Below are 24,119 nucleotides of genomic sequence, written 5' to 3' on the forward strand. Positions count from 1 at the left end.
TTTTCACAATAAATCTTCAAGTTTAAACAAATAATTTGTCAGCGTGACTCTATGGTTGATAATGATAATGATAATGTGGTTGAGTTCTTATAAAGATGTTTAAATTACTATAGATTAATTAATACTTTATCTTGTAGTAAAATTAGTATATCTTATTAAATAATATAGTATTTCTTAGAGTATTATAGTACAGTTAATACTTTATCAACGTTAACATATTCTTTTTCATAAAATTATCGTGCGGAATATGGCTCACAAGAAAGATTTTGAGACTCTTGGTGGGGTTCAAGATATTAGACGGTGTAATCAACTTACCGGCAGGTTTATTATTCTTCTAGCTAGCTAATTACTTTAAAAAACTTTGACAATATTCAATTTTAGGACCACATGTAAAAGTCCGTTGACTATATATATATATATATATATATATATATATATATATATATATATATATATATATATATATATATATATATATATATATATATATATAGTATATTTATATATATATATATATATATATATATATATATATATATATATATTTATATATATATATATATATATATATATATATATATATATATATATATTTATATATATATATATATATATATATATATATATATATATATATATATATATATATATATATATTCATATATAAATTATCTTTTATGTCAATTTGGTCTTATAAAAAGCCTTACAACGTTTTTGCTTTATTTATATGAAGACATATGGGTAGGCTGACACGACGGCTATTTCCAAGGCTTTTGAAATATGTTATAATATTTCATTTTTATTGAGTCCCCCCACACACTGTATATTTCTTGTATTATGATCTATTGAATTTAATTAGATTATTATCAATGAGATAAAGCTTTTAAAATATATTCTTAATGTGAAATAGAGGAAACTCTCGATAATGTAAGCACAAAATTCATACATTCTTCAATTAAGAACTGATTATTCTTCTTCCATCTAAAAAATAATTGTCGTTTGAAATATTTGGTTAGTTTGTTATAAATATATGTATATGTAATAATAGTTTATTTTAATAAGACGTTTATTATTCAAACGCGTTATAATGTTCCGTTCCATTTCCATTCCAACCACACTTGTTTTAAATTAGTTCTTGTTACCAAGCATCTGACATATATATATATATATATATATATATATATATATATATATATATATATATATATATATAAACTTTATGGCAATATTTTAAACTCAAAACCTTAAGCAGATTTACAATAAATAAGTGCAATACTGAGGTTGTAATACAATTAAATTTAAATAATTTAGCTATATTTATGTATAAATACTCTCTAATAGAAAACTATATTATCGACAAACAGATAAATCAAGAACTAATCCAAGATACGTAATGAATTTAAAATATATAGAAAAGAACAACGCTAAACCGTCTCTCACTGCATTTTTGTTTCAGGTTTTAACCATAACAGCCTTCACGGTAGAACGTTACCTAGCTATATGCCACCCGTTCAGATCTCACAAGATGTCGAAGCTGTCTAGATGCATCCGAATCATCATCATCATCTGGGCGATAGCATTGGCGCTGGCTATTCCGCAGGCAGCCCAGTTTGGGATTGACGTTTCATTCGAGAATGGAAAATACTCGAGCCACTGCACTGTAGTATGGAAGATATTTGCTCATGCGTTCGAAGTGAGTATTGGTGTAGTTTATTTGTTAATAATTATGCAATCATAATATGGTTGGAGCACAAGTAATTTATTTTCTTTTAGGTGAATACCGTTAATTGAATGTCGTGATATTAATATTTTGTATATATATATATATATATATATATATATATATATATATATATATATATATATATATATATATATATACCCAAACTTTTAGTTTACAACGTTTGCCGATTTATACCGTCTTATTATTACCACTAACATAATTTCATTACAGAATTTTGCAGACATTTGGCAACATAACCGTACACATGATGAGTTCACTGCTATTTTGGACAGACTATAGTTAGAAAAATATTTATTGTTGTATGAATCTAATGGCTTACAATACATTGAATTTCCAATTACAAGCAAAATTATTGCTTTTATTGATTTAATTTATGTTAATATAAATTGTACCGAAACCTCTAATAACCTTCAGATATATATAAACTTAATTTCGGAAGTTTCAATTTATTCGGGACTGCTTTTACAGGATTAGAGGCAAACCTATAACAGCTGTATTAGCTAAATTTAATACATATGCAATGCTTCACCAAAGTTAAATGGTTTTAGTTGTCAAAAGTAAACGTATTTAAAGTTTATCTGTTTAATTCAATTGGATACCCACACTCGAGCTTTGATAAAATTGTTGAGGTGAGGCGATCAAAAAATAGTAAGATTTTTAACGGGTGGTTTATTTTTCTAATTTCTAAATGTACGTCATCCGCTCTAAAGGAATTTGATTTAGATGCAATGAATCTAGGTAAATGTTTCTCTTGGACTGCGAAACAGACTTGAAGACAGACGAAACATAACAGCGGGGGCAAAAATCCCGCTACCATTTTGATTGCGCGTCATCTTGGTTATGTGACGTTTAGCTCAGTTTCGCTTTAACAATTGTGTTATGTAAACGTCCAATTTTATTATGGATTAATATACGCCACAAGATCGAGCAGAAATAGTAAAAATATTTATTGAAAATAATCGTTCCATTATTGCCCCTCAGAAATTGCGTCAAAAATGTCCTAATCATCGAATGCCTCACAAAACTACAATTCGTAACGCTGAAAATGTGGCTCTGGTACGCGATAGTGTTGCAAAGTCTTCAGAAATATCAATTCGGAGCCGTGGTTCCCAGTTACACATTTTTGTACAGAGTTTAAGACGAACTTTTAAAACTGATATGAAAATGTTTCCGCACAAAATTCAATTAATCCAAAAATTAGTACCGAGAAATCTTGATCAACGAGTTGAGTACAGTAATGCAATCCTGGCTGTCTGGCGAATTGAAGATATTTCGTCTAAATTGATAATGAGCGATGAAGCCCATTTTCTTCTTAGTGGCCACGTCATTAAACAAAACAGTGTAAGGTGTGATATTCATGTTGGAAACAGCATTGGTCTCTATTTTTTTGCAAATGACCAAGGTGTTGCAGCTATTGTTACTGCTGAACAGTACCAAGATATGATTCGAAATTGTATTGCGCCTGAAGTGGAAGAACAAGGGCTAGAGGGCATGTGGTTTCAGCAAGATGGGGTCACAGCACACACAGCTCATTCAACAATTCAACTATTGAATGACGTTTATCCACGAAGACCAATTGGCTAATTGGGTGCAAAGTGGCGGTTTAGCATGGCGAATCAGCACCAAACAATTATGGGGTTTTTTGACATCAAAAGGTTATGTGAATAAGCCACAAACGATTCAACATCTTAAAGACAATATTCGTCAATAAATTGAAGAATTTAAGCCTCAAATGTTGCAGGATGTTATAAAAATATGCCTTAAAAAGAGCCTAAAGTTGCATAGTGAATCGGCGGTCACAATTTAGCCGATATAATTTTTCAATCAAAACGAAACCAAATGTAATGACCATATAAACTTTTTATGAAAACCAAACTTACTTATCTTTGCCTTAAGCAAATTTATAGGCAATCAAGATGGTAGCGGGACTTTTACCCCACGTTATACTTCGATATTGATACGAGGACTAAGTCTCTCCTCATGTTTCCTTGCGATTCTCTTGATTTCCTGAGTGATGGTTGGTATCTGAAGGCTTCGATGTAAGTAATTAGCCCTGTAGTATCTGAGTGCACTTTCAGTACTTCTGAGACTATTTATTGTATTTATATTTCCTTCTACGGAGCATGAATATATTTTCCCATATTTTAGTTCTAGTTCTTTCTTTTTCTTATTATTTATTTATTGATTTATTAGTCTTTGTGCGACCTGATTATAGATGAACTGTGGATGTACAGATCTAGGACAACATCATCACAGTATAATCATCATATGTAGTCATCGTGGCATTTATTTGTCGTATATCACTGTGCAAATTTGAGAAAAAATTGACCACAATACATTTGCTTGTAGTACACATGATTAAGCTTATTTTATTGTAAAATAAATATTTTTTAAATATTCTGGCTATACAAGACGCGAGGCTCAAGAGATGCAACATCGCCACTCTCAGCGAGGAAAAAATCGATATCGTTAATCAAAATACGTGCAAGCAATGTATGAACTAAGTTAAATTAATTTGCTAGTTCTAGTTTTGTCCTATTCCTTATAGCGCATAACAGACAAGCTGACGGAATAGATATTAATAACTAATGCAATCAAAATTTGACGGGTTCATTCCAAACGTGTTTCTGGTGAACGTTCGTCACCCTCGCTCATCCTCTCTCGAAATCAATTAGACAGATGATTAATTAAAGATTTGTTCGGTCGGTCTTTCAGGCTTCCTAATTAAATTCCTTATTAACTTTCTTTTAGAGCGTTGTAGATTCACTTTCTGTTTCTCTCGCTCTCTCCCGCCGCCAGAGAAATTGCTTTAATTAGATGGGAATATGATTCTTAATATCTTTCTGGAGTCAGATTCAGACCCGCCAGACTGAAATGAAATTTATAATAAAGTTGCGCAACTTTAAGTGTATTTTTAATAGAGATTGTATAAAAACTATTCTTAACAACTTCGTATGTAGTCTTTGAAGTGATTTTCAAGTTCAGATTTCTAAAGAAAAGTTTAGATTTTATTATTATTTGTATTTGATCATATGTTTAGGGATCCAAGGTGTAAGTATTATCGATTTATCGATAACGATACATATTGAATTAAGTTGAAATTGAACAGGAACGCCGATATATAGATATTTCTTTGTTTTAACGTATTCATCGGTTATTTACTAGGTGGACCGGAAAGTTATTACCAGTTTTTCTAATTGATGTCACTAACAACAAGCGTAAAAGCTGAAAGTCATCGTTTGCCGGTAGAAACTTAATTATATAAGAGCATGCTCTAAAAATGATGATTTCCATTCGTTACGTTCATTCTGATAAAACTAAAAAGGTTGAAGATGCGAGACCGCAAGAGTTATTAGTTGAAGACCCAGCCCAAACTCAAACAGAATTGGTAGAAGCGTTAAATTAGGGCCAAGCAACAATTAGCGACTGATTATAAGCAGTCGAGCAAACTCAAAAGATGGGAAATGCCGCTTCAAAGGTTTAGTTGAGAGTCATTTCTACATCGAAGAGTGACGGGTGGTGAAAAATGAATTTATTTTGAAAACCTTAAGTCAAAAGCAAAAAAGAATGCATAAAATCATGATTATCACCTGGTGAAATGGGCCGATCGACCCCAAGGCCAAATCGTTTTGGTCGCAAGACAATGCCCTGAGTAACCTGATGAAATAATTAATAGAGACAACTGCCAACAACAACTGATCAATTTGAACCACAAATTAATCGAAAAAACGTCTAAAAATGGCCCCAAGACACAGTAAAGTGACTTTTTAGCACGGTAACGTACACACATCACCCGCCGTACTTTCCAGATCTTGGCCCGTCAGATTATAAAACTTTTCGCATAAATGAAACACGCGCTTGCAGAGCAGCATTTTGCCTTTACAAGTTCGAAGAAGTTAGAAAATGAGTCGCAGAATGGTTTTGTTCAAAGGACAAACAGTTTTTTCGGGATGGCATCCATAAATTGCCTGAAGGATGGGTAGGATATGTAGATACAAATGGCCAATTCTTTGATTAAATAAATATTTACATTCTCTTGAAAACGATGTATTTTTTTAGTATAAAAATTACGTTTTTATTGTTGTGACATAAGTATTTTGTACTGGCCCTAGAACATAAAAACAATAACTTTTATAGTCTATTTCCATATAGCCAGATTATGAAAGGCCTTACTATAAAGAATTTGTGTTTAAGGATTTCCCGATGTCATGAATGATGAATTCACCTTTATATTCATTCCCTAAAGATGTATATGAAATTAATAAAGCTGCAGATTTATATTCTGATATAAATTTCATAATTTCTGATATCGCTTTGGCACATCCCTCAACTTTCCTGAAATGCCGATTGCTCCAATAAGCTTTGATGGTTCACCTTACCACTAGAAAATATTGGTTAAAATTCGAAAGTCTCTCCAGCATGAGTCTCAACTCTTGGTTTGTCCACGTAAAGATACATATATGTTTTTGTTTCAGGTGTCTACCATAGTATTTTTCGTCACCCCAATGATCATCATAACAGTTCTATACCTCCTAATAGGCAGACAGTTGAAAAAATCCACCGCCAAACGACCATCCCTCACTTCGCATAACAGTAATTCGACATCCACGGGATATTCCTGCCATAACAACGATATAGCCAGGAGAAGACGTCAGACTCAAGCCCAAAATCGAGTGGTGAAAATGTTAAGTAAGTATAATACAAAAATGATAAAGATAAAACACTGTAATAGGCTTGATCACTGTTATAAAGAATGACAAAAATATTAATTTATAATAATAATATACCATAGAGAGACTATTAAAAATACATTTATTTAGAAATCAAGAACAAACACCTCAGAAGCGCTACGAAACATTGACGTCACTTACCGTTTCCTAATTTCCGCAATCCAACATTTGAAATCTTAGCGCGCTTCAACTTTATTTGGATTATCTATCTTTTTTCACAGTTTAAAAAGTTAGCTTTATGCAACCAACGGAAAGAAAGATAAATGAAAAAATTTAACTGAGACTTCACAACGTAAATAATCTAGGTTTGCCCACAGTCGGTCCATAATGACTTACTCTCTGACCTTACCTGAAATAACAATTTCAAAAAGAATACTAGAACTTTTACAGCGTTGTCATGAAGTGACTTAGTATTCCAGACACACTAACAATGTTTGCCATGATACACATCAAACTGTCAAAACAAATATGTGTCATTTATCCTTAATGTGGTAAAGTATAACCCTTCAGACTTACAGGTCAATTCAAATGTCCCCGGCCTAACACATAGATGGCGCTACTAGAATTAAATCCATATGTTTTTTAGTTAGCGCTAACTCCGAAAAGTATGCGTGTATAAATTTGACAGCTGTCCAATCATTAGTTTGTGAATTATAGCATTTTGAGTGAAGCAACTTTTGTTATTGTGAAAAAAAATGGACAAAAAGGAATTTCGCGTGTCAATAAAATATTGAGATGTTTCGGAGCAGTGTTTGAAGATGATCAAGCGTAATAAACTCGAGTTTTTGCGTCGATATGTCACAACGGATGAAACATGGCCCCATCATTTCACTCCAAAGTCGAATCGACAGTCATGCAAGTAGACTGTACACGATGAACGCGCTCTAAAGCGTGGAAAAACGCAACAGTCGGCTGGTAAGGTTTTGACGTCAGTATTTTGGGATGCGCATGGAATAATTTTCATTGACTACCTTGAAAAAGGAAAGATCATCAACAGCGACTATTATATAGCGTTATTGGACCGTTTGAAGGACGAAATCGCCAAATAATTGCGGCATCTAAAGAAAAAGAAAGTGCTGCCTCACCAAGACAATGCACCGTGTCACAAGTCAATGAAAACAATGACTAAAATCTATAAATTGGGTTTCGAATTGCTTCCTCATCCACCGTATTCTCCAGATCTGGCCCCAGCGACTATTTCCTGTTCTCAGATCTCAAAAGAATGCTCGCTGGGAAGAAATGTTCGTCGAATGAAGAGGTGATCGCCGAAACTGAGGCCTATTTTGAAGCAAACGACAAATCGTACTACAAAAATGGCATCGAAAAGTTGGAGGGTCGCTGTATTCAGTGTATCACCCTTGAAAGGAATCATGTTGAATAAAAAAAACTAATTTTGCCAAAGAAATGTATTTTAGAATGGTAGGCCGGGGACTTTTCAATTGACCTGTTATATGGTGAAACTGGCCTTTTAAGCAGAAGATAAAGCTAACAGCTCCGAAATATACATGGACCAAGGTCATAGAAAGCGCAGTCTGAAGCTAGAACAAGTTTAGCTAACCGCCAAGCGTTGCTAGATTTTGTATAGAATATTCATGTTATTACGATCACGTTTAATGATGATCAGTATTAAATTTTCCGAAGTAACTTCATATAATTTATCAGTGCACTAATACAATAATATATTTATAACATACAATCTCCTTAGTTCAGCATAAACGAGTTTATTGTATCATTTATGGTGGCATTATTTATAAATCATTCATAAAACGTTGTGGAAAAAACACATTGCGCTAACAAGGTCCCCAAATGCGATCTACATGGTGGAAGAGAAAAAAGCCGATTTTGCCTTAGTTTTTTGGATACGAGACTGGAGATTTCCATATAAATCGTTTATTATGCTATCATCGATAAGTAGACTAGTAGCAAATCTCTTGAAATATTGCCGTTTTATATTCGAATTTTCATTTATCGTAGGTTTTATCAAATTTTAATGTTTATTAATTTAAATAATAGTTTGGTATAATTAGATTTTTGGGATATTTCAGATAGAGAATATTATTTTTAATATAAAATAATCAAAATGATATCATTGATAAATAAAAATCTAGGATAGAATGATTCGTAATAAAATAGTTTTTAAATTACAGCAAACACAAGAACACAAATTTTAATTCCTCATATTAAGTTGGCCTTAGAACATTGACGTAACTTAGTTTTTCCTAGCCATCACTTCGGCAATTTGCATACGTACGAACGTTTGAGTGCACTTCTATTTTACTTATATTTAGGTTATATATCATAGTTAATAAATCAGTTTTGTGCCACCAACATTATGAAAATTAAATTAAAATGCCAGTTATGTCTAAACTCTTAAAGAAATTAAACCTAATCTCGAGTAAAGAAGGGTGATAACATCTCACCAGTTTGGTTTCAAGAATTTCCACTCAACAATTGGCCATCGAATCACAGATATAATTGAAAAATCTCTAGAAAATAAAGGTGTATGCTCTACTGTCTTCCTTGACGTTGTACAGACTTTTGACAGAGTATGGAATAAAGGCCTTCTATATAAAATAAACCCACTTATCCCTAAGTACTTCTAATTGCTATTAAAATCTTATTTGATTAATTGATACTTCCATGTTAAACATGAAGGAACATACTCTGATCTTAATAATCTTCATGCCTCAGTGAAGTGTGTTGGTACCAGTGCTTAGTAGTAGCAAAGACTGTAGAGACACGAAGACTCCAATATTATTTTAACAAAGTTGCTGTAAAAAAATCAAATTAAATGAAACAGAATGCCTTGTTACATACGCGTTTGTAACCTCCATCGAGATCTAGAAAGTGACATGATTGTGGACACTATAAGATTAACGTACAAGATTTGCCGATTCCCATCAAAGAAGACTACAGAACCACGTCAACACGGAAACATCCAGACTTGCAGATGTTTAAACACTTAAGTAATTCATCGGAAAAATTCTTAATTGTAGTTGCTTGTTTGTTGTTTGTAAGTCAAATTAAAGTTTATTGTTCGTTGTATACTAGTTTTAATAAATAAATTTAAAAACAAATTACCTGATCAGATAAAATGTTAGAAATAAATCCGCGTTTATTCTGATTTTTTCAGCGTATGTGTAGTGCTTTTGTAACAGAATAATTTTTATTATTATTTATAGTTATATAAAAACTTTCAATTATTTTTTCAGTCGTTAAGGCAAAATAGAATATCGCCACATCTTAGTATCTGATTTTTTATAAAGATTTCGATAGACCTGCGTGTTTGTAATCATTTACTATAAACTTTTTTGTGAAATACTTTATAGATAAAGTAGTATACATGGAATTATTTTTGCATTTGACGATAAATAGCATATAATTAAAACATCTTGTGAGTATAGCTACTATTCTTACGAATAAGACAGCAAAAAAAAAACACAAAAGAAGCTTCCAAAAATTAGATTGTTCTAACAGGACCTCGAGTGTGACCTATATGTCAAAAAAAAATCAAATTTTACATTAATTCTGCTCGGTGTGAGACGTCAAATTTCCATATAAATCGACTGATATGCTAATGTCGATAAGTAGCATTGTTGAAAAACTTCCTGTATATAATATCATATATTTCCCCACATGTAACGTTCAGTCCTTTAAAATACAGTATAAAATGTTATATTTGCATTATTATGTCATTTATATATTAATTTTTCGTTTGATCTATATTGACACTGTTACAATACAGGGTGGTTCAAAAAACAATCATATCGAATCAGTGCATTATACTAGGTGATTTTCCTTTAGAAAGGCATTTATCGAGAAATGTTGGTTATTTAAATTTGTAACGTCAAAACATCGCAATGTTGCCGCATCAACTCTGAGTTTTAGTTCAGTTTGGCTTTGACATACAAAAAATTCTAATCTAAATAAAATATTTGAACAAAAATGTTATCAAATATAATTTATTTTAACATTATAGTACATCTAAATCTACAGTTAATTATACAGCCACAATAGTTTACAGATTAAAGTTATAACCTGTTATAACTATTGCTTCCAAGAATTTTGTATACGTCTGACAACCAGACGGTTTTGACAGGCTCGTTCGTTTACGCGTTCGAACTAATCAGACAACATTGCATCTTTTTAACTGGAATAAAATGAGAAATATTGTCTGATTCTGAAACGAATTTACAAATTACAATAGGCAATACATTAAACATCTTGATGACGTATGTGCAAAACATCTTTAAATAGACTATATATTTTATTATATTTTGGGGTAAATGATATGGCTCGGTGAATGGAGGTAAAACGAAATGAAACAGTGATGTTTACATTATGTGGCCGTTATTTATTGGCAATATGAAAAATTTAGAAAATACAAAATAGATAAAACGGATGGCAGCGGTGTTACCAGGCTTGGGCAGTCGATGGTGGCACGTCTAAACCAAACGATGGTCGCTTATTGAATGATGGAAATACCCTTCAATAACATTCCAGATAAACGTCTCGAAGTTGCCAGCTATTCGTTATCGTGTTCTAATTGTCGCTGCTGGCACCCGCCCATGTTCAACATCTGGGATTATATTTCCGGGTACTTTGTGGACACATAGGTCGCTACAATATTAATTACGATATTTTCCATCAATTTCATCAACATTATAATATCCAGGCCGTCAGTTTTTATTGCGATCTTCCATATTTTAGTGTTCTTCTCTACGAACTCATATTATTCTGTTATTTTGTCCTACATAAAGATTTTCACAGTTATGGCATAGAACAGTAACATGAAAATTGAAGTGAGAATTGAGCAAAGTTTTTTGTCTGTGCTGAATGTCATTGTGAAAGGTCCTTCTAAAGAACCAAACGGAAAGAAAGCCCGGAAAGCTACAAAAACATGTAGAGCTGTCGGAAGCATTTAAGCGTATAAGTTTTAAAATACAAAACAATTAATTTTTGTTATAAACTGATTTATTCAGTAAAAAAACAGAAGCAACCTGTTGAACAATGATACAAAACGGCACCGAGGGTTTTTTCTATTAGAAAACAGACCATCCCCTTCTCACTCGTTCACCATTCAGGTCACCAGTCATAGTCTTAAAACAGATGGACCTTGCATATGATCGTGATTGTCAAGACCGTACTGCTGTATTTTATAATACATCCCTCCAGTGAAATGGTCACACAGGTATGGACGTGGTCGTTGTCCCATCTGGGCAGCTTATAAAAATTGAGGTACAACAATCCACCTTTGGTGGCCGTTCACCTTGAACTTGTAGCTTCTGTCCAAATTCTACTATTACTGAGTGTAACTTCAGTCCGCCTTTGATGGTCTTACATCTTGGGCTGTAATGTACATGCCGAGATTCTACAGAATAAAGGTGTTTTTTAAAGCTTAAATGTTTCTTACTTGAAATAATTCATGTCTAGCGGTCTTTGAGCACTTTCAATACAGCTTTTGTGGCTTTTCAGCTTGACCTCTTTGTAATTAATCTGATTCCAATCTTTAAGGTATAGTTTGCACTTTAGAGCTATATGGCTTGAAAAATAATGAATGAAAGACCAAAGCGTTTACAACTGGGTATCGTAATATAGTGTATTGCTAGTTGCATAAAATTTAATTTAATCGAATACTCATTCCATTACTAGAATTGATTTTCTTAATTATATTTGAAATACATTTAATAGGCCCAACACTCAAAAACTATAATCCCCTAAACTTTTATATTATTCATTTGCATAGACTTCGATAAAGGAACGCTAGGCGACCGAAAAATAAATCTAGAAAATAAATACACTGTCACCGGAAGATAACATACAGACTGATATTGACAAATCGCCTATAAAAAAGGTCGAGGAAAAAAGCCAAAAAGATATACTAATAAGGCTACCACGTGCGTTCTATAATATAAGACCAAAGAAGAGAATCAATATTTGTCGGGTACGTGGGGTTACGCAAAATAAATTGGCCCATTTTAATAAATTGAGTGTAATAGCAAAGTTAATGTTGTCCGAAGCCATAATGATGTAATGATGGGGTAAATGATCTGAAGCGAATATCTTGGGATGTATCTTCTGTGTGAATAAATTTAAATGAATCCTAAGTATTAATTGTAAATTATATATAATTGGTATTTATCAAGTGTACCGGAAAGTCATTAGTGGTGTTTCTAAGAGATGTCGCTAAGCTTAATAAGTTCTTGTAGCGACCGCTACAACCTTTTAGGCCACCACGCATTCACCTACAGCGAGTTCAAAGGTTGGCAACGCCGATGGATTGGTACCATGCGGTTTCTTGCTAAAAAGACCACTACGACGACGTTTCGTTCTATTTTCATTTCTCTACCCCCTTGTACCACTTCTACAGCGCTACCGTACTTCCTCTACCTAATCTAATATCCTGTCCATTATCCCGTCGACCACATGTATCAATTACAATCGAAATAAACAAGTTTTTATTCAGCCAGTGTTTTCAGTTCCCGTGCAAATTCCTTCCACAAAATCGTAGCGAGTGTTCGGACAAACAAACGCATCGACAGCTAGACATTCCGACCAGACGAACATTCCTACATTCTATTGTTTTTAGTCACGTCAACAAAGCTTATGTATGCAATATTATAATATCACAGATTAAGCTATACATATACTTTGCCAAAGTAGATTTATATCTCTTTGGCAATGACGCGGTTTCGAAAATTCAAAAGTGGTAATTTCGATGTACAAGACAAAGAACGTTCTCGTATGCCGAAAGAATTTGACCATGCGAAACCGTATGAGTTATTATATCAAGACCCAACCCAAACTGAAACCAATTAGCAGAAGCGTTTAATGTGACCCAAAAAATATTGACGACCGATTGCGAGCAATGGGGAAAATCCAAAAGATGGGGAGATTGGTGCCTCATCAGTTGAATGACAGGCAGATGGAAAACCGAAAAATCGTCTGTGAAATCCGCTTTAAAGGTATAATCAAAAATCACTTTTGCCTCGAATATAGGCGTGTGATGAAAGGTAGACTTGTTTTGAAAAGTTTAAGCGCAAAAATCACACTTATCACCTGGCGAAGTCGATCGACTCCAAGGCCAAATCGTTTTGGCCGCAAGACGTATTGTATTACGAAATGTGGTCTAATAGTAATAGCTACTAACAAAAAATGATCAATTTGAACCATGCTTTGATCTAAAAAAATTGAATGGGCCTGAAGACACCGTAAGGCGATTTTACAGCACAATGATGCGCCATCTCGTAAAGCAAGACCGGTCCATAAAGCATTGAGAGCACTTGGATGATACATACTATCGCACCCACCGTACACTTCAGACCTTGCCTCGTCCGACTATCAACTTTTCGAGTCACTTTTGGGATGTCATCAAAAAACCCGGTAATGACTTTCCGGGTTTTTTGAATTATTATTCTTAAATCACATATCTAAAATTTCACACCCAAATTTATGTGGTGTTTGACATATATAATCCCACTCGTGCATTCCACACAATTTTAAAATGCTGCATTTTTTCCACACATAGCTCCACTTTACAAGTTCAAAGCGTTTTTAACTCTTCAATATCCGGATAAGTCCACTGTTGTCGACCACTTGTAGTACTTCGACGTTTTTAAGTTATATACGACGTAACATATCTTGGTGTTTTTGCGCAAGCCGTTTAATTTCTTCGCCAACTCCTGGTAGCCTTAGATATTGTGGATATCATCATTCCTAACACATCATGGAGCATCAATAATGCCATGAAGAGCTTATGTTTGATAAGTTTGAATCATATTGATATTGAATTATTTATTTATTATAAATTATTGATATTGTTTGTGCAACTCCATACTTACACAATGGCTTCAAATTTTGTGTGTATTATAACCATCGGAGTGTTAATTCTGATTGTCATACAATCAAAGGTCACATTTTTTGAAATTCATGCAAGGTTCGTTTGTTGTTACATGCTCTTTCTACTTCGCCTTGTCATCCATTACTCTATCCACATATAGGATTACTCAAGACTAAATTACTACTAGCCAGTAATATATTTATTTGTAGGTGAAACCACACGCAACATTTATTCTCCAGATTATTCTTCATTCTTTATTTATCAAAAAAATCTAAATTTGAACCTTGTCCTCCTCACAGCCTCTTGTCCTTTAGGGTCATCCTAAACTCGGTTTTTGGCTTTTTGGATTTCAAAAGCAATATTTGTCATGGTACCTTCAATGCACTGATAAAAAAGAAGGTTTACATTCCAAAATATCGATTTCCATGAAGATAACGTTCTACTCTCTCGGAAGGAAAAAAAACATCCCTAAAATCACTGGGTTAAAGGTATGAGCTATTTTAGCATTCAGCTTATTCACCAGATTTAGCTTCCTCTGACTTCCTACTAACTAATAATTATAATACGTAGTTATTCTTACACTTCTGAAAGTGTATTAAAATTACAGTGACTTAAATCTAGATACTTATCTAGGATGATCCACTGGCTCTGCTCTTTCACACGTTTTGGTCCTTTTGAGTCTGCATCCTAGTTCAGTGATGGCCAAGAATACACTTCGATGTTAACATCAGTCTTTCCTCAGGTCTTATTGCGAATCCCGCAATTTCCTCTATGACAATGGAGATGGTAAGGTCTCGGTGTAAGTACTTGTTTTAATAGTATCTGGCTGCATCCACAATCCCTCTCAGAACTTTATTCTGAAATATTTGTTCTTTCTTTTATTTTTTTTCTTCTTTTATTTCCTTTACCTTCATTTTCGATATGCTATTTCCAACGAAGTAACAAGATTAATTCCACATTACTTAGTATTTTTCATATTTATGGCTAAATGAACAGTTTGTGTGTAACTGAATTAAATATGCACTGATATACTCTTATTAACTTTTATTGTCTACGCCTGGGTCCACATTTTTTATGTCACTACTTACGTGTTGCAGTTTTCTGGTTGCTTCTTCGCTATTGTCTCTAATAGTAAGTATCTCAGTTATTAGCAATTCTAGATATAGTAATACTTTCTATTTATGGTACGTCACATGTATAGGGTAAATAAAGAACAGGAACTAGAACACTGCCTAGTAATACACCTACTTTTGTTTCTTTAATTTATTAGTAAACTTCTTCTTATTTAACTTTAAACGTCCTAGTTGAGATAAAGGAGTTTAAGAGTTTCGCATTTTGCTTTTCGCATTTTTTATGTAATATATGCATAAATATAGTCCCTTGTGCTTAACTCTATATCAAGCCAACTTTTCAGAATTCCCATTTTAATACCGCGAACTACTGCCCCTCCATTATTTATTCATTAAAAACCAAAATTAATACATATCATCCTCACTATATTCTTAGATAAATAGTTTCATGAAAAAAGTCACAAAATTTCCATCTAAATTAACTCTATTGTCATGTTTCTTATTTCTTCTAAATATCTGTTTAGAGGGCATTCATTTGAATAATACGAAAACATCCTCTTGTCATAAAGACTTTATCTCTACCTATGCTTTAATCGTTGCTTTAATGGCATTCTTATGACCTCATAAACGATGCTTAGAATGTTCTGTATGGATTAAATGGAAAATTATAAAGGATTTTATAGATCATTTAGTAGATAATGAATCCCAAGACAGGCCATCAAGCTACAACCAACAACAAATATAAAATACAAATATAATTACTCATTACGTACACAAAGTAGATTTTACCCTAAATTATATAGGACTGTATAGGTAAAAAATATACGTAAATAAAAAAGATTAATCTTAAAATTATGAATAAATAGATTATTAATAAACACAATAAAGCTTTGTTTGCAAATAAATAATTACAGTTAAAAGCTGATATCTGCCAGGCTGCAAACAATTTAAATGTAGCAAATTGTATTTCGCACAAGAAAATACTAAAAAAAAAATGATACTGGAAGAATTCACCCACTCAATAGCCTTCTTATTCCTTGTCTTCGTATTCCCCTTTTGTCGAAGGATTACACAAAGTGACATTTTAAAAGGACAAAACACTTAAACAACCAGTAGGAAATAAAATACTTTTCTGTTCGGAGAAAGTCCTTTATATGCGTAGAAAATATTTATCATGAATACAAATAGAGGTTCAAATATAAGAAAAACATTTGGGATATTATCACTATATATATGATATGTTACATGAAGCAACAGTTAGATTTTCATTGGGCATGCCGTAACATTTTATTGTTGAACCCAAGCATAAAATATGAACAAAGAACATGATTTAAATATTTTACAATTTACAAAGAGTACAATCTTAATTATAAATTAACTTACTACTACATTTCATTTGTACTTGGATTAATTCACAAGCAAGACGAGTGCGAGATAAATACATCAATATGTATTCCTCAATGATAAAATAATAATAACTTAAGCTATACTTTACACTAAAGGTATATATACACTTTATATAAGTTCGTATGGTTTGGTTTGCTTCAATCTTCTGATATCCTGCGCATTGTCACTTTTACTATATATTGATAAATTATATATACTTAATTAAAGTAAATGATATAAAAAAGCTAATTAAATAAATATAATATGAAATGATACTCATTGACATATAATGGTTTTAACATTTCAGTTTCGCCAATATTAAATAATTAATTAATATTCATGATTATAATCGGACAAAAAATAATGGGTTCTGCTAAAACACTTTTCAAATCGGTTTTTTTTTCATTTAATTTTCAGCATTTTATGTGCAAAACCATCCCGAAGATGTAAAAAGTCCCAACAATCAAAACAATTTCAAAGTTCGATGCGCGAACAAAGAATACAGAATGGTTCTCCTCGACTCCTATTAGACACATATTACAAAAGTTTGGTTATTTTCTCGATCCTCTTCTTCACTTTCAAGCAAAAAGAATGAAAAAGTATTTAGTCAATACTATTGAAATTACATTTGTATTAATATCAAGAATATTATTAATAGCTCTTATTAATGGTATCTTTTGAAGCTAGTTTTACACTCATTCAGAGGGTTTCTTAGAGACCAATACAAAGTATAGTCTGAGGTAGTCTATACGATGAACGTTATAAAAGTTATAAAAGATGTACATGGTGTAGTTTTGTTGTAATTATATTTTGTAATTAACAAAATTACAAAATAAATTGGCAAAAACCTATTTGAAATAAAAAAGTAGAGATCAAATATACCCAAACATTAAATAATATATTTTTATTATTGTTCTTTTATAGTTGCAGTTGTGGCTGCCTTCTTCGTATGCTGGGCACCCTTCCACGCTCAACGTCTGCTAGCTGTCTATCTTGCCGAAGCTTCTCCTGAAGCCCAGAATACATACTTCCAGATGTACCTGTACCTGATGTACACCAGTGGAGTTCTCTACTTCCTATCAACCTGCATCAATCCATTGCTATATCACATCATGTCCAACAAATATCGGAATGCTTTCAAGGTGAGTTAAACATAAACATATTTTTATGCTATATAAATATATAGGCTATATAATAATATAATATGCTATATAATAAATATATCAAAATTAACAGACTTTCCTATATTTATTTTATTTTTGCCTCTATTTATGATTAGTCAAGTTAACTTAAGAAGCAAAATCTCATAAATAAATTGAATATAATAAATATATAGATAGGTATTTTAGAAGCTATACTTGCAAAATACTTATAGCACCAACAACTTTAATCCCTAGGATATATATGAAGAAAAAGTATTTAATACAATATAATGTTTAAAAGAATCATAACAATATTATCTGTAAAAAGAAGAATTAAACATATACAGTGTTTTAATACGGACTGGCCCATGGAAATGAAATGATAGAAAGATAAATGATAGAAAAAATAGAAAAAATTATCTGCACTTTACAAGAATTACCAAATTACATTGGTTAGTTTAGAGTATATTCTTGTTTCATGTATTTTGTCAATAAAACTACAGGTTTTTACATTCCTTGTGGAGGACATTCTTAATTAATGGATAATTATATATATATATATATATATATATATATATATATATATATATATATATATATATATATATATATATATATTTTTTTTTTTTCTTTATTATTTTCCTTATTTTTTATTATTTCTACAATTTATTTAACTCCATCTATACGCTTAAGGTAGTAACTATGATCTAGATATCCCAGAACCACCTCGATTTTTACCATTTCTTAAGCAGCTACTTTTTCCAGCTTTTCTCTATACAAATGTTTTTAACCTTTTGAATTTTTGTTTTTTACATTTTGTTCCTATTCGTTTGAAATTAACATTTCCTTTTAGTTGACTTTTACTTTGACATATAACAAATTTGTAACCTAAATAAAACAATGAAACAAAAATAATTTATTTTAACATTATAGTGCAGCTAATGCATATATTGTCTCGTTCCTGTCCGAAGTAATTGAGAGACGCCATCTGTTTTGACTCTATCTAATTGCTTCGGCATTTTAGATTAATATAGTAATAAGCAACGTGTTGAAATTTCTCAAAATAAGCAAATCGTCAAAACGTTTGCCGATTTATAACCTATAATTATTATCACCACAGTTTATAAGAATTTTGCGGATGTTTGACAACCAGGCATCGCGATGACATGAGTTCGCTGTTATTTTGAATACAAAAATAACCTGAAATAATACATAATAGTTTAAAATTTTAAAGAAACCTGTCATTGAAAATCGCAGAATTACTTTAAACCAATCACGAACTACATAGATCGAACATTCCTCTCGCCTATAAAAGGTAAAACTGGCAGCACCGCCTGATTATACTATAGTCAAAACCAAATAGCTATGAGAAGTCAAATTGACACATATGCTTGGTTGCCTATATACGGGTGCTTTTTATTTTATTTCAATTTAACTTTTCTGGTTTACAACTTAAATTAGGAAATCGAATTAAATTTCCACCGCCCCCGGAAAAATTTTTTACTCAAACAATAAAAGGGCATTATAGACTTTTTCATTCTCTCAACTTGTCTGATACATACAATTTAAAATTACATACAAAAACGCCGAAAAAAAACATCTTTTTGACATGGCTACGAAAAATAATCCAGCAGCGTATCGCAGACAATTTCATTTCGGCTAAGAACCACCCGCCGTTTTCTCCGTTGTTCCTTCTCGGTTTTCAGATGTCTTCCGCATTCGTGGTAATTATATCGAGCTTTGATGTAACCGTTGTTTGAGCGTTTTTAATTGTATTTTATTTTGTTAAAGCGAGTCCGTACAGGAAGCTGTAAAAAGTCAATACGCAATTGTGTTAAATTGGTCGGAAAGAGCCTTTTCTCGTTGTGATGAGATATTTTTTGCGGAAATTGCAAAAAAGCTTTATGTAATAGAACCAGATTCAATTTGAGTATTTTTTACATGACAAGTTCATTATTATGTTATTGTGATGTTACAGAGCGACATTCATATAGCAACGTACAACTGTAATAAGGCTTTTTTTAATTAAAACTAGTATACAACTCACAATTAACTTTAATCTGACTTAACCTATTAACTACAACTAATAGATGTTCCACTGAATCACTGAGTGCTCAAACATTTGCAAGGCCAAAAGGGTTTTTCCCTCTGAGCTTTCTAATGACGCATTTAGAAGTCTGGACACATCTGTGTTAACGTGATTCTGGAGTCGTCTTTAATGAGAATGGGTAAATCTTCTGATAGTGTCCGAAACGATATCAATATATAGTTCACAATGGAGGACACAAACGCAAACATACCTAGGCGCATTCAGAATACACCTCAGCAGCTTGTTTTGGAACCACAAGTTTCAAGAAAGTCACTTAGACATTGGAGTTATTTGAGTTACCGCTGAATTTCCTAGCTCCACACTGGTCTCAGTATCTACTGATATAAAATAAGTTTCTCGCAGGTTCATAACTGGGAGTTTCGGTCAAGCAACCAATACATTTTCCTTAACTTGATGATGAATTCATCACACTTCTTTTTTATATGTTCCTTCATGTTAAGGCACCCTGTGGCTAGATCCACTTATTTTAAATTCAATATTATATGTAATTTTTATTTGTATATATTTTGCTCCAGCTAATTTGATTCGCTATTGCCTAATCCAAGTAGCAACTTTATTAAGAGAAGATTAGAGTTTCCTGGTTGAGCCCCTTACAGCCTCTGCTACTGCTAATAACAGCACTACCTCTCCGACCAGTATTAACAGAATGAACTGTACATTGAATAGTTTTTATTAAGTCGCAGGTTTTGGTTTGGTAGCGTCTTCTATATTGGCTGGATCCCCTGTTTCCACAACATGACTGTATAGATCCTTGGGGGATCTCAGTCTCATTTTGCTACTAATTTCATCGGAAAATGATCAAATTTAAAATGGTCGTCAAATAAAACAGCCAATGCACGTCATAGACGACGCCAAATATATAACCAATTGCAGTTTGTTTACAATTGCAGTTTGTTTTTTTTTCCTTCTCATTTCAGCATAGTTAAAAAGAGATAGAATGCTGTATGATACATTGGAACATGTATATGAATCTATAGGAACGTTCGTCTTGTCAGAATCTGTGGCTCTCGACACGATTGTTTGTCTGAACACTCACTACTATTTTTGTGGAAGGATTTCGCATGGGAACAGAAAACACCGGTTGAATAAGAACTTGTTTATTTCATGTGTTAACTACTACATGTGATGGATGGGAGAATGGACAAGATATTAGGTTAGGTTAAGGAAGTACGGAAGCGCTATGGAAGTGGTACCGTTACAAGGGGTAGATAAAAGAGAAAAACCGCATGTTACCAATTCACCAGCGTTGCCAACCGTTAAGCTTGCTGTAGATGAATGCGTCGTGGTCTAAAGGGTCGTAGCGGTCGCTGCAAATCTATCTATAAAATTCAAATTATTAAAATTCAACTATATTCCGAATTTTCTAGCCTTGCTTGTCTCTACTATTTTTGACTCAACAAAAATACATTCTATAACTATTCTATTCTATTTTGTTTGGGGAAAACCTAAAAAAACGAAAGCTTAAACTGTACGCTCCAAAAATTATTTTAACCAGATCGAATTATATCGAAAGTGCTATCAAATTAACCGTCGCAGCGATTGATAGTGAAGCGATCGACAGATAACAATGGTAGCAACATCGAAAAATGAATTTCCCACAAACTGAAAATATATAAAATAAGAAATGTCAGCTGTATCTCTAGAACTGGAGCTTTCTGTCGAATTTTGAACTATGTGGAGCTATCGACCCATCTTACTAATAAACCATTATTTTTGGCTACGAGCTAGGGGTGTTTTTCAAAACTCGGATGTTTTCTAATTGGAATAGTTTATGGTTAGGGATTAGGAATTGCCTTTTGTAGCGTTTCAGCTTCGAATACGATACTTTGGTCTGAAATCCACTTAACTTCACCAAGGAATGTTTCGAGTAACCGTGAAACGATTACCAATCCAACGTAAACCTGTCTTCTTTTACAACAGCCTCACAATCCCGCCGGAATCCTACCAACTGCACCAGTTATGAATTTCGTTAAGTTCCTAAAGCATTCCATTTCTTCATTTCATTTTAAAAACTATTTTATTTCACGAAAATATATGAAAACTTGTTGAATGGTGCTACAAAACGACTCTGAGGGTCTAAATATATCCTATTATAAATCAAACCCCTACATCTCGACGTCCCACTCATCATACGATTCAGTCTTAACATAAACACATCAACATATGTACATTACAGTCGTCCTGTATTGATATTTACTGCAACTATGTTTCGAATTCGAATTTCCCTAGAGAACATTTCCCAACTTACTAGACAATTCATCATGAGAAACGATTGAAAACCATTTCTGATAGTGATAACGTAAACGTGTTATTTATCGTGGCCATTCATTTCCTTATTTTCGACATTCTGATATTATTCTAATCGCCATGTGCTGCTTATTTGAACTTCAATCAGCGATAAGACCCAACGTCAAACATCTAAAATGGTGTTAGCCAACAGGAGCTGTCAGCAATAATTGATTTCGTACCTAATAAAATGTGTGGCAAGCTAAACAACTCGATCCGCTTAAGTTGTTCATGTTGATGTTGTTATTTGAAACGTTCATTAAATATTTGATATGCCGTAATTATCTTGTTTGTTTTTTTTATTATTAAATATATTAAAAATAGGTGCTTTTAAATATCCATTAATTTTTTTTCAAATAATTTTATTTTAAGTACGTTTATACCACCGAGACAGTGGTGTAGTGGAACAATTTTGTGTTTATTTACCAGCAATGGCTTATTTTTATTCGGAAAATGATAATCTACTGCACAAACACAATAATTACTCCCTTTTTTTCAAAAAAACCTGGTATGGCGGTAGATCCGGTCAAGATAAACTTTAATTTGTAAAAAGGAGACTCGAAAAAAATAAACAAAACAGATATTACATATTATTTCAGTTACTATGTACCAAACAACTAAGCAAACTTAAAACATTACTGCAAAAGCAAGCTGTAATATATATCATTTGTTCCCTGACACTCCTAGATATCAATTTCTTTCATTATGATTCTTACCTTTCTGTAGAAAGTGTCAACTTAGAAATATACAATAAATGATCTTTAAATGCTCTGAATGTTGGTTTTTACTGACAAATTCATTGGCCTGTAATCATTGTTAAGGATTATTTACCTTCGTTTTCAATTGCTGAAGCTATGATATTAGTCACATTAACAGAAATTAAGGCATGTATCAGAAAACTTGGTTAAACACGTCTACAACATATTCGTTTAATTATATTATCGATATATTTTCATATAATATTCTTGTTAGAAAATTAGACAGTTACTTTGCTATTCAATATTATCAAACTATCTGTACAAATACATTTTCATTTATTTCACGTCAAGATACATATATTTTCAGACTTTTTCCATATATATAGTAGTGAAATTTTGAAATTTTTGTTTTTTCTAATATATAATTTTTTCAGTTCCATTTTCGTTAAAATAATCACAGGCTATATATATATATATATATATATATATATATATATATATATATATATATATATTTAGCCATGGGCAAAATTTGCTTCAGTCGGCACTCTCTCATGTGAACATCAGCTGGAATAAACTCACCGAGTTCCTTGCGAACGAGTACTTTGTATACATTATATCAAACTGTTGGCACTAGGCAATTGGATAAGTTCATTTTAAACAAGGAAGGCAGTAAGAGGAATCTAAAGCTTACTTTGTCAACGTTTATGTAAAAAAGACTTACACGAAGAAGCCCAATTCTACTAACTAGACCAAAACCGAGTCTAATTCGTTTGATTTGTTTCCTGACTATGAAGTGTTACTCTCTGTGTTACCGGATCTAGGATCTAGTTGTGAGTTTGGTGGTATTATGCTACACTACGCCTTTTGTCATGTGTTTCGTGTTTCATACCTACCTACATGGTATGTTTTTACACAATTTTATATATTCAAGCCTGTATACAATATCTAACGTTGGGAAAAGGTAGTTTCGGTTTTTTCTAATAGATGGCTTTAAAGTTGCATGACTCAAGTAATAATAAAACAAAAAATATGATTTCTTGGAATAAATATTGATGTTAAACACCTTTTGTGCCACTAAATAGTGTAGGTATGTTATGTTAAGTGTATTTT

The 24,119-nt window shown here is 32.4% G+C and overlaps 1 protein-coding gene across 2 annotated transcripts in view; it reads left to right on the top strand.

The window, feature by feature from the left end:
* The window catches only part of PKr-C (neuromedin-U receptor 2-like), a 228,569-nt gene that overhangs the window by 160,359 nt on the left and 44,091 nt on the right, over positions 1–24,119 (top strand). For both annotated transcript variants that reach the window (XM_076404399.1, XM_076404400.1), the window contains 3 exons: positions 1,457–1,693; positions 6,220–6,433; positions 17,695–17,912. In XM_076404399.1, the coding sequence (XP_076260514.1) occupies positions 1,457–1,693; positions 6,220–6,433; positions 17,695–17,912 (669 nt within the window). The remainder of the gene's footprint in view (positions 1–1,456; positions 1,694–6,219; positions 6,434–17,694; positions 17,913–24,119) is intronic.

This window comes from Rhynchophorus ferrugineus, unplaced genomic scaffold, assembly GCF_030347505.1.
Source record: "Rhynchophorus ferrugineus isolate W39M unplaced genomic scaffold, kcgeb_rfMv2 rfM4, whole genome shotgun sequence".
NCBI lineage: Eukaryota > Metazoa > Arthropoda > Insecta > Coleoptera > Curculionidae > Rhynchophorus > Rhynchophorus ferrugineus.